Source organism: Hemicordylus capensis, chromosome 2 (genome assembly GCF_027244095.1).
Source record: "Hemicordylus capensis ecotype Gifberg chromosome 2, rHemCap1.1.pri, whole genome shotgun sequence".
Lineage (NCBI taxonomy): Eukaryota > Metazoa > Chordata > Lepidosauria > Squamata > Cordylidae > Hemicordylus > Hemicordylus capensis.
This window is the reverse complement of record NC_069658.1, coordinates 346,226,680-346,239,076: the sequence shown is the minus strand read 5'-3', so window position 1 is coordinate 346,239,076 and position 12,397 is coordinate 346,226,680. Positions and strand designations below refer to the sequence as shown.

The window sequence follows — 12,397 nt, the reverse complement described above, 5'->3', positions numbered from 1 at the left end:
ATTTCCCACCCACTGCACCCGGAGGGGGACCCTAAAGCTGATCTCAACATCCATTGACATGGGTCAAGTGTCAACAGATGTCAAGATCAACTGGAGTCCCTCTCTAGGTCTAAGCCAGGTAATAATCCATACCTTGACTTAGGTCTGGAAAGACACAGCGAGTCAGTGAAGTTGTTTCGGCTCTGGGGAGATATACTGCACACACCCATTCAGTAAACCCAACTTTGTTTTGAATTCGTTTCCTAATCAATCCTAATCAAGTGCAGCGCCACATACAGCACATTATAACACTCCAACTGGGATGTTAATCAGAGTGTGGATCGTTGTACCCAGGCTCTCTGCCCAGGAGAGCTCACAGTCAGCATACCACCCAAAGCTGGTAAGAAGTGCTTCATTCCAATGAAGCCACTTGGGTCTCCACTAACATTGCCAGATTTGAGACCTGTAAACTAGAGACCTGGTTTTTCAAGGAGAGTGCAACCCCATCGAAAACAGGCCAATGCCCAAACAGCCCAGATGAACCACCCACCAACAGCATTTCCATCTTGTCAGAATTCAGCTTCAGTTTACTGATCCCAGGGATCCCATAATTGATCCAAGGTAGCAACCCGGTACTTCCACAGGTTCACCCAAGTTCAGGCCTGCTCAACTTTGACCCCCCCCAGCTGTTTTTAGACTACAGCTCCCATAATCCCCAGCAACAGTGGACAATAGCCAAGGATTATGGGAGTTGTAGACCAACATCTGCAGGAGGATCAAAGCTGAGCACACTCGCCCAAGTTAGATGAAAAGAAGAAACAGAGCTGGTGTCATCAGTGTACTGACAATACCACACCCAAACACCTGGTAACCTCACTCAGCAGGATGTTTATACAGCATGGGCAACAGAATAGATCTCTTCAGCAGACTGTAGCATAGTTGCCATAGCAAAGAGCAACAGTTCCCCAGCACTATCTTCTGGAAATAACTACCCACATTGGAATGGAAAGCTCCTCCGTCATATCTACCCTAGACAGCTGACCCAGGAGTATATCATGGTCAATCATGGAGAATCTGAACAGCAGAAACACTACTGAGAGATCATCTCCCACTGCCTTTCTCCCAGCTTAGGTCATCTGTTGTTGAGGCCAAAGCTGTTTTAGTGTGAAACTGAAATTGATCCAGATAATCAGTATCATCCCAGAGTGACTAGAGTTGAATGGCAACCACCTGCTCAGGCACTTTGCCCCAAAAGGGTATATTTATATACCCATGTAATTGGAATGATCTTAAGGCTTCAGGGAGGCCTTCAAAAAAAAAAAGATGGCGGGGGAGAAGAGGTCTTGCAGCTACTTCTCAACATGGCCAGGACCACTCTCTCCTCTTTGGAAGTTATTTATCACTTCCTGGACCTCTGAATGGAAGCAGCCACATGTCACCAGGTCAACAAGATAGTTACATGGCAACCTTCCACAAACTGGACCACAATCCTCCTGCCCTTATGAACACAGCAGTGTAGCCTATAACACGTTAGGCCAATGACACACTGAAACAACACTATGATTGTCATGGCAGCCACAAATTCCTGAGCTACCCCAACAAGGCTGCTTTGGCATCGATCAGGTTCTCCAGGACTACCTCTTAGGAACGACCACACATAAGACTAAAATAATCACTAAAGTAAGGATTATGACAAAACATTGGAGCAAAGAGTGGTTTGCTTCAACTTGTTTGCATAAACAAATGTTTTAAATGCACTAAGAGTTACCCAACTGATTCATGGGCACATTCACAAGCTTAAGACACACACTGGCATATAATTTTAAGGAGACATACACTTCAATAAATGTTCCCTTTCATATAAAAAGTAAAACAGGTATTGAATGAAAAAGCACACAGAATTTTCCCTAAAGCGTTACAGATCCTTGATTCATATTTCACATGGAATGCTCATAGGCAGATATGAATAATAATATGCATTATGAACCAGACAGATGGGCACACACATACATGCACTTCTGTTCCTTGTGTGTGCGTAAGAAATTGCATCTCATCACATGACAAGGAATGGATGTCCTATTTACAATTTTTAATGCGCTTTCATACATCACCATATCTTGCCAATATTGGCCCAGAGGTGTTATGGATTAATTTGCAACACTGCTAAAAATATACATTGACAGATGTGCAGATTTTGCTCTGAAATAGATCACACATGAACATAGCAACTCACATATAAAGATTAATTTCTAAAGTGATTATTAACAGAGCTGTTTATAATCACCACCACCCTGCTGCAGTGTACAATGTGCTGGGTCAAAATTGGACTGGACAAGATTTTGCAATATCTAAAAACAGAACACATTTAGCATTTACCTTTGAATACTAGAAAAAACACAACCTAAACATGCATGCACATTTGGAAGAGGGCACAGCCAAGAGTTCTCTCTGCTAACGTGAAAATTTTAATTAGAACGTAGGAGGGTTGGCAGTCAAACAGAACTCAAGTAGCACACTAGCATTTTTTCCTGTACAATTAGATGTAGGTGTCTTAATACCTGTAATAATGCATTACTGATTTTAAAATACTTTTCTTTCATAAATTTGTGCCAAGTAAAAGTGTGCATTGAAGTCACCCTCTGTTTAAAGAAAGATTATTTTACTCAGGAAATATTTTGAAGATGCTGGTAGGAATAGGACTTTTTTGTTTTTAAGCAAAGGAGCAGTAGCTATACGTGCATGAAGGACAAAAAGAAGCAAAGGTCTGCAAACGTATTAAATATAATTGTTTGCTTCTGCTGAATAATCTGTGAGCTGTTTTGACTCTTACTGAAGGAGAATTCCAGCCCAGTTCAAATATTTGGATCAAGGGGTCATTTGGCTCATATAAGTACTTTCCACACCAGCATCCATTTTTGTTTAACTGATTTTAATATGATTTTATGGGGCTTTATTGTTTTAATTTTTGTACAATGTCTTGGGATTTCTTATGAAAGGTGGCACAGAAATTGAATGAACGAACGAATAAATGAATAATCCCAATGAAGGGGCAATGCTGGTGTGGGAAGTACCCAACTCACAAAAATGTGGAACTTCAAACATTACTTATTAGACCTTGCCTCAAAAGGCAATAGGCCTCTTTCTACATTTTAAAAGTAGAATTGTAGCTTAGATGTCAACCAGTTCCAACTAACCAGTGTGATAATTGCAAGATGCAAACACAAAAAAATACCTCCTTAATTCATTCATGACTTTGAATGCCTTTCCCATGTGACATGGATTGAAGGTTACTGTTCGCTGGTCCTTATCTGCATCTGCCTCAGGTGGCTGAGGGGACCGCTTGCTGCTGAAGAGAAAAAGAAAGAAAGAAAGAAAGAAAGTTAACACTTATCCCTTTTATTTATGATCAAGATCCAAGACAAAAGTGACCGAATAAGCTACACAAAATCCTTATCTCAATCATTAGCATCTTTCACGACAAGGTTACAAGATTTTATCTGGCATGTCCAGCTGTCCATTCTATGTGTGTGAAGTGTAACTGGAGTAGGCTTTTGAAAGATCTCAGTTATGCTGAAGTGAATGCCTTTTATGTAACTATGTGAAATATGTGCCAGGAAGACATGCACACGTTCTTTGCCAAGACCAGTATTTCTGAACACTGGAGATGGGCTTTAAAGTCTCCAATGAGACACCCACATAACTCTACCCACTTCTAAAAAAATGTTGAGAGAATAAAATATATCACCTTATAACAGACACAAGTCATACTGGATTCACAACTGATTTGCAGCAGCTAATATACTTTGTTAAACCAGGATAAGCCAGCGAATGACACACAGCAGGAATGGAGGATACACAAATGAATCAGGCTTCCTCTAGGTTTCCAAGTATTGTCCAAATGCATAATTCCACCACAAAAGTCACTAACACATCCTCTATCTCTACCATGTGACGTACAAAGCAACCCAAAGAATGCTTTTAGTAAGTCTTAAGGTCAATTCATGCTACCTTAAAAGTGGTTTAACATGTGAGAACACAGTCAGATGCCTTCTCTTCACCACACATCCAAATACTAATTTTACAATAGCTGCACATATTTCTGAAAGTTTTATGATGGCACAGTAAGCCATTGTTATGCACTGAAAACAACAGGACACAGCCACCCCGCTGCATGCACCAAAATCAGCCATTTAGCTTTCAGTTAAAAGTTATGGTTAAGTCAAGTGAAATGGACCTTGAATAAGGCCGCCAGACTCATTTCATTGGAAATGCCTGAACTTATTTGAGTAGAAGCGGTAGTGTTTTTTTAAATCCAAAGGACTGATTACAAATCTAAAGGCAATGCTTTTCTTCCACTTAACCTAGAAACAAAAACAAAAAAACCCTTGCCAAACCAGTTTCTTTTCTAAACAAAAAATACATTCATTGACAGCACTGCCCATATATCTGTATGTAAACACTTCCTCAAAGGAGAAAGCTAACTGAACCATTCTCTCAAGAGAGAGGCCTATGTAAGTGTACAGTGGGCAAGCAAGAAGTTACCCGTGCAGCCTTCCACATAGAGAGCTCCATGTTTTAAACTAAGCACTCAGCTACTGCACATGGCAGGCCATGGATCCCTGCTGTGATAACACTGCCAGCACAGACAAGGCAATCCAGTTTAAGCAAAGCATGGGGTATGTGGAATACCACATTGGTCAACTTTGATTACATGCTGGGTATCATGTTTAAATTAGGCCAGATATTTCCTCAAAAATATTTGCTAGTATCCTTCCTGTCACTCCATTACTCTTTACTAAAGGAAAAGTGTGCCGTCAAGTCGGTGTCAACTCCTGGCTACACACCAGCAAAATGCCCATGAGATGAGGGGACTAGGGTAAAAGTAGGGTCCCAACCCCTTGCCCCATCTCTTTCCACTCCAGCTTTCCTATCCTATTCCTCCTCGGAAATATTTCTCGGGCTGTTTCCCTCTCAAATACCCTTTGGTTACAGGCTCTCACTCTTCCTCCACAACTAGTCACTTACTCTCACCCACCAGCCAGAACCCTTGACTCCACACTTAACACACACAAACACACCATACAGCTATTTTCTTTTCTCATAGGAATGGATGGCAGCCAGTCACTTATGTAGGAGAAAGTTAAGAGATGGACTGAGGGGACCGAATCTGTTTGCTGTCCTCATGTTATCAGCTTTGAGAATCAAGCTTGCTGCTCCCAGCTGCATGGTTGGTTCTTGGCCACTCTAAAGCAAGATAGTCGAATATAAGGCTTAGGGGCCTTTGGAATCCCCAGTGGTCATCACAGAAGTTACTGCACCATCTTCAAGCTTTATTTAATAAATGGTGGGGGGAGGATTTGGCCTTTCAAGAACTACTATTCCTATGTTTTAAAATGAGTGCACACACCCCGCCCTCATCCTTCCATTTAAATTAGCAGTTCACCCCTTAAGGAATATGAAATTTGTCAACATTTGCTGCTAAGCAGGGGGTGTGGAATGTGGGGGGAGAAACTTTCTCTGGTGAGTGAAAAAGACAGCTTAGATGACAAGAATGTTCCTGATGGCGAGACTAGGACAGCTATTTTGGCATGTGAAAGGATTTTGAAGGGTGGCACGTAGCAAAATAGTGGTGTGCAGAGGGCCATAGGTGGTGTGCAGAATTGGGATGGGTGGGAAAGATGCTGACAGTTGATGTACCCCAGCAATAATGCTGCTGAAGGGATTTTGGCAAGCAAGTGATTTGTTTACAACCCCCTCTCTTTTCCAACAGAAAAACTCAAGGCTTCAACAAAATATGCAATACAAACAGGCAGAGGAAAGAAACTCTCCGCTCCTGCAAAATGGCTGGTTACTCTTGGAGGCCAAGAGGAAAAGGGCCTCAATTGCAGCAGGCAGGTCGATGGAAAGGCCTCACATTTGACCATTCTAATTTATAAAGGGTTCCCAAACAGACATGAATGATTCAGTAGACATACCATGTACATAAGCTGAGACTTTCGAAATTGAAGCATAGACCCACTCTTTCAAAAACCAATCATTTAAGGGATTGAGTGCTGGACTAGGACCGGGGAGAACCGAGTTCAAATCCCCATTCAGCCATGATACTAGCTGGATGACTCCGGGCCAGTCACTTCTCTCTCAGCCTAACCTACTTCACAGGGTTGTTGTGAGAAGAAACTCAAGTATATAGTACACTGCTCTGGGATCCTTGGAGGAAGAGCGGGATATAAATGTAATAAATAAATAAATAATCCTAGCCGCTGTAATCATATATAAACACAACTCGTTTGATTTGGCAGGAATATACGGTTTTATCATACTTTTTAAAAAATTTCTGGAAGAAAGGGAATCTTAACTTCTAAGATTTGTTCAATTTTCATATGAATTTGTTTCCAGAACCGTTGAGCTTTACCGCAACTCCACCACATATGGTAAAATGAACCTAAATGTGAGTTACATTTCCAACATTTCTTAGAGAAAGAATCATCTATTTTATTAGTAGTCAAAGGAGTTATATACCATCTGAAGAACATCTTATACCAATTTTCCCTTAGATTGGTACACAAAGTAAATTTCACATTCTTTTTCCATTGGTATTCCCAATCAGAGAGATAGATCGATCTATTAAAAGTTCTGCATCCATTTTATCATACATCCTTTTATCTGCTCAGTCTCTGCTTCATACTTCAGTAATAGTTTATAAATTCTGCCTAATAAATGATCAGTGTTTCGGGTGATTAATTCTTCAAATTCAGTCAGATCTCTGAGTTTCCCACCCTGTAACTGTAACTCTTTCTGAACTATTGAGCTGATCTGAGCTTGTTGGAACCAGGATGCTTGTTGAGTTGTTTGCCTAGAAGAAACTGATTTGTCCAGAGCTAAATACTGGGCCAAACTTTGTAAGGAGTATAGACCGCCTCGCCAAAAATTATTCTTAGAAGAAAATTCTTCTTCATGGAAATAAACATTCAGTATAGAGGCCAAAGGTGATAATCTAGGACTTATTCTTTTCTGATATTTATCCCAGACATAAAAAAGACTATGTCAGATAGTATGTTGTTGTATCTCCAAATCTTTCCTCAAACCAGAAATCCATACGTAATTATGTAATCTTAAGACCAAGTTCCTCCATTTGAGTAAAACTTCCATAAGGTGATAAAATCCAATTCAAAATCCAAGTAAAGTTTCTAGTGTGATAATAAAGTTTCAAGTCAGAAACTCCAAGACCACCTCTTTCTTTGGAATCTTGCATCACCTTAAATCGAATCCTTGGTTTTTTTATAATTCCAAATGAATGAATTAAGCCGATTCTGCCATTTATTCAATATCTTGTTGTCTATCTTTATAGGGATCATTTGAAAAATAAAGTTCATCTTAGGTAATACATTCATTTTTACTGCAGAGATTCTTCCAAGCCAAGCTAGAGTCAGCCTTTTCCATCTATCCAGATCAGCCATAATTGATTTCCAAATTGGAGCATAATTATTCTTATATATAGATCTTTCTTGCTCCTCTTAAGATTAATCCCCAAATATTTTATTGGCTTCTTCATTACTCGTAATCTTAAAACTTTAGAGAAATATTCTATCTCTGCTTCTGAGAGATTCCATGTCATGATCTGAGTTTTATCTCTGTTAATCTTACAGCCAGAAACTGAACCGTACTGATGTATCTATGTCATGAATGTATCCAAGGAGTCTTTGACTTGCATGACAGTAAGCAATACATCATCGGCATATAGTTTTATTTTATGTTCACAATCACCTATTTTGATACCTTGAATCCACTGCTCTTGCCTAATTTTAGCTGCCAAAGGTTCAGAAGCAAGTATAAACAGCAAAAGAGAAAGCGGACATCTTTGTCTAGTACCTTTATTGATGATACAATTTGAAGACAAGGATCCATTGACAATAATTTTTGCTGATTGCTGTTGGTATATACTACGAATTCAGGATAAAAAAAATTAGGGCCACAATTCATTTCTTCCAACACTGAGAACAGGAAGGGCCATTCCAAATTGTCAAAGGCTTTTTCAGCATCTAGGAAAATCATAGCTGCTTTTGTATGTGTCGTGGTTACTTTATCAATTGCATTCAAAACATATATTATCTTTCATTAGTCTTTTCGGGATGAAACCAGATTGGTCAGACTATTTCAGACAGGAAATTTCTTAATCTTGCCGCCAAGATTGAAGTAAAAATTTTGTAATCCACATTTAAAAGGGATATAGGTCTATATGATTCTGGTCGTGTTGGGTCTTTCCCTTTATGAATTAAGAAAATGAATGCTTCTTGCCAAGAAACCAGTAAGGTGTGATGAGATAATATTGCATTCATTACTTCTGTTAAAGTTCCAATTAATTTGTGTCCAATTAATTTGTCCTGAAACTTTTTGTAGTACAATGAAGATAATCCATCCGAACCCGGAGAATTATTTTTAAGATTTTTTTTCATTGCCGCCCTGGTTTCATCCCTGGAAATAGGTTTATTTAAACAGCTCCTCTGTTCTTCTGAAAATGACTTCAACTGTACTTCCTCTAAGAATTATTTGATTTTCTCCAGATCTTTCTTATCTTTGTATAGTTTAGAATAATACTGTACAAATTGTTCAGACATTTCATGATTTGACAAATTCCTTGCCATTCCAAACCGATGTTATCATTCTTTTTTCCTGTTCTTTTCTTAACTGATATGCTAACTCCTCATCTGGTTTATTACCGTTCTCAAAATATCTCTGTTTCACGTAAGTCATGTGCCTAAATGTCTCTTTGGATTCTATAAGATCCATTTGCTTACGAAGTTCTCTAATATTTTGCCAAATATCTTGGGAAAGATTAGTCTTGTGAAGAGCTTCTAAATAGGATAATTCATTAAATATCCGGTCTTTTTGTATTTGTAATTCTTTCTTCCTTTTGGAAGATTCAGAAATGAATATTCCTCTCATAAAAGCCTTGCTGGAGTCCCAAACGGAAAAAATAGAAACATTAGGTGGCTAATTTCTTTGGAAAAAATGTAACAGTTCATCATTGCATTTCAGAAGAATTTTCTCTTGTAGCAAAAGAAAGTTATTCAATCTCCATCTCTTTTGTCCAGTTTCCAAGTATTGGAATTTTACTATCAATGGATTATGGTCAGCATATGGTTGAGGGTACAATTTCAACGTCATATATTCTAGATAGCAATGACTTGGTTTCACATACACATGTCAATTCTAGAGTATGTTTGATGAGGTTGAGGGGGGAAAGTAAAATCTCTCTCCAGTGGGTGTTTATTTCTCCATGCATCTTCAATTGATAAAATTCTCATATATTCCAATACATTCTTAGGCAGCTTTCCGGAATTCTGCTTATATTGACCCAATTTGTCCATTAATGGGGAGAGAACAGCATTCCAATCACCTGAGATTAACAGTTCACCTTCTGCAGTATCCAACAAAAGCTGAAAGTATTTGATAAAATTGGACTTTATTATCATTTGGAGCATAAATAGAGGCAATGGTAATTTTATTTTGCTGGGTAGTTCAAAATTTTAATATAATAAACCGACCACAATCATCTTGTATTTGTTTCTCCAGAGACCAGTTCAAATTTTTGATATAAATTGCCACACCATTTTTCTTCTTAGAACCAGAGGCAACAAAACATTGGCCCAATGCTTTACAAGTCAATAAATTGGCATTGCTTGTCTTAATGTGTGTATCCTGAAGACAGGTTATGTCCACTCTTTCTTCAATTTTAAGAAAATCTTTTGTTTAGATGTGGAATTTAAGCCATTAATGTTTATGGAAATCAATTTCCTAGGAAAATCCACCATGTCCAAAGGCTACTGTTAAACAATATGCGGTAGATCATCAGCCGATTGGTTCGAAGCTGTCATATCCGGAATGTGTAAGGATTCTAAAAAATGTGTGGCATCTGAAGGAGTGAAAATCTGTGCTTCCCCATGATCCAAGAATACTTCTAAACAGAAGGGAATACGCCACCTATAATTTATTTTATTTTCTTGAAGGACAGTTGTAAGAAATTTCAGTTCACGCCATTTACATAGAATATCAATAGGAACATCCAGAAGGATTTGTAGACGGGTATTATGGTATTCCAAAGGAGACCTTCGTTGCACCTGAAGAATTGCTTCTCTGGTATTTTTACTTAAGAATTTAACCAACTATCTCTGGGAACTTTCCTCTCCCGAGAGTATCTTGAATTCAATCTGTAAACTTAAATGTCCAAGGGGCTTTCAGAGTCCAGGTATTCCTGAAGCAAAGTTTTAACAGCAGCTCGAAGGTCCCCTTTCCCAAATTCCTCTGTTAGCCCACGAATTTTTGTATTAGATAATCACTGCTGGGATTCCAGGATTTCAATTTGATTCTCTAATCGCCTAAAGTCTGCTTCTCAGATATTTTCTCAGCTGTTATTTCCTCTTGTATTTTGGCAACTTCAGAGGAAAGATAATCATGTTCTGTGAGGTTTTGAGTAACCTCATCAAATCTTGAAGTGACCTCCATCCGGAAACTATCAAATTTGGCGTCTAGGCCTTGTATCCGGGATGAAACACTCTGCAGTTCCTTAAGAAATGTCTCTTTAAATTTAGAAAAAGAGACTGTTCCCATTTTCTGGATTTGACTTCTAGTGTTTTCGATATGTAACTCACAAGAAGCTGACCAGATTAGAATTTATAATTTTAAGAGTCTGAATTTTTTTTTTGCTTTATCTTGTTCTTGATATTTTCTCTTTACTGAGGTAATTAATTAGAAAAATGAGGTTTTCTATTATGAATAACGATTGGTTTTATATTGTCTTTAAGGTGATTTGTCTCTGTCTTCTTTGGTTTACTTCTTAATAAAAGTTCTTATTAAAAAGGAAAGGCCTCACGTTCTCGCTCTCTCTTCTCCCACAAAGTATGAAAAGGTAATATATTTGGGTCGGGTTGCAAATCAAAACCAGCAATGTTTTGGTGTGCAAAATTATAGTCCCTAGGCATCTGCTAGATGCCAAGTTTGGCCCTCCAATCCATTTGAGCTTGATATTACTACTTTAAAGTGCAATGGAATGTTGGAAGAGTGGAACAGAATGCTGGCAAGTGTCCACATGCATATGTGAGAAAGGGAACTGCTTTCCCACCATTCTAAAACAGGTTGCTGACCTGTAACTTTGGCTCTTCTAGTGGTCATCTGTGCTCTTACACGAGTGGGCTCTGCACCTGGCACAGAGACCACATTGAAATCTCTCCAAGTTTCTCTCTCCCCCTCGAGGTCTTTTAGAGGTTGCCCCACCCCTACTGATGATAGGTGTCTGCACCAGCTTTCCCTCCTTCAGTCCCCAACTCCACTGATATGGTGAACTATTGAAGAGAGGATGGAGGGCATGCAAGAGCACAGATGACCACTAGACGAACCAAAGTTACAGGTAAGCAACCTGTTCTTTGATGTTGTCTGTGCTTTTCATAATTAGGCACATAGCAAGCTATACCCAGAGGTGGGTGTTCATGCGAAGAGTGCTTGTAAGACTGCTGTGCTGAAGGATGCATCCCTACAAACCCATACATCCAGGGCATAGTGCTGCATGAATGAATAAGAAATGGACCAAGTCACAGCTTGGCAGATGACATCCAAGGGTACTGCCCTGTCAAAGGTGGCCAACATTGCGACCACTCTAGTGGAGTGTGCCCAATCTCTCGCAGGCAGTGGCTCTCATAATATCGTAACAGGTGGACAGTGTTGACTAGCCAGTGGGACAGCATGTGGGCAGAGCCTGACTTCTGTGTCAGGGGCCTACATAGGTGACAAACAGCAAGTGAGATTATCACCACTGAGCCATGCAGTGGACACAGAAGACCAAGGCACGTCTGACATATAGAAAATGTTGGCAGCAATGTGCTGAGTCCTTGGGGCCTGGGAAGAAAATGAGTAATATGAGCAGTGAAACAAGACCACCTTGGGAAGAAAGGCGATGCCGTGACGTAATACCACTCTGTCTCTGTGGAAGGTGAGGTAAGGGGGGGGGGGCGGTCCAGTGCTGGCAGTTCACTGATGCTTCATGCTGACATGATGGCTACAAGGAAGGTGACCTTCCAAGATACTAGAATGTAGTCTGCTGTAGCCAAGGGTTTAAGAGGGGGTGCCATCAAGCAGGAGAGCGCTAGTGACAAGTGCCATGCAGACACCACGATGGGGTCATTCAGGTACAGATGCATCAGTCCTTTCAGGAATTGTCTTATGGTGGGGTCCTGAAATCATGAGGGCCACCACATGGAGTGGGGGGATGGGCCATTATGGCTGCTAGGTAGACCCTCAGGGAAGACACTTTTAAACCAGATTCTTTGAGGAGCAACAGGTAAGAGGATCTCTCTTTTGAGGTCAAGTTAGCCAAGGTCAAGCTGTTCACCTGTAGGAATCTTAGAAAGCATTTCCATTTGTGATT

General features: G+C 39.7%; 1 protein-coding gene across 6 annotated transcripts in view; it reads right to left on the bottom strand.

Moving 5' to 3' along the window:
* Positions 1-12,397, bottom strand: part of KLHL3 (kelch like family member 3) — a 115,519-nt gene that overhangs the window by 58,327 nt on the left and 44,795 nt on the right. For 4 of the 6 annotated variants that reach the window (XM_053293703.1, XM_053293707.1, XM_053293705.1 and 1 more), the window contains one exon: positions 3,212-3,325. In XM_053293703.1, the coding sequence (XP_053149678.1) occupies positions 3,212-3,325 (114 nt within the window). The remainder of the gene's footprint in view (positions 1-3,211; positions 3,326-12,397) is intronic. The other 2 variants (XM_053293709.1, XM_053293708.1) reach the window with 1 other exon arrangement.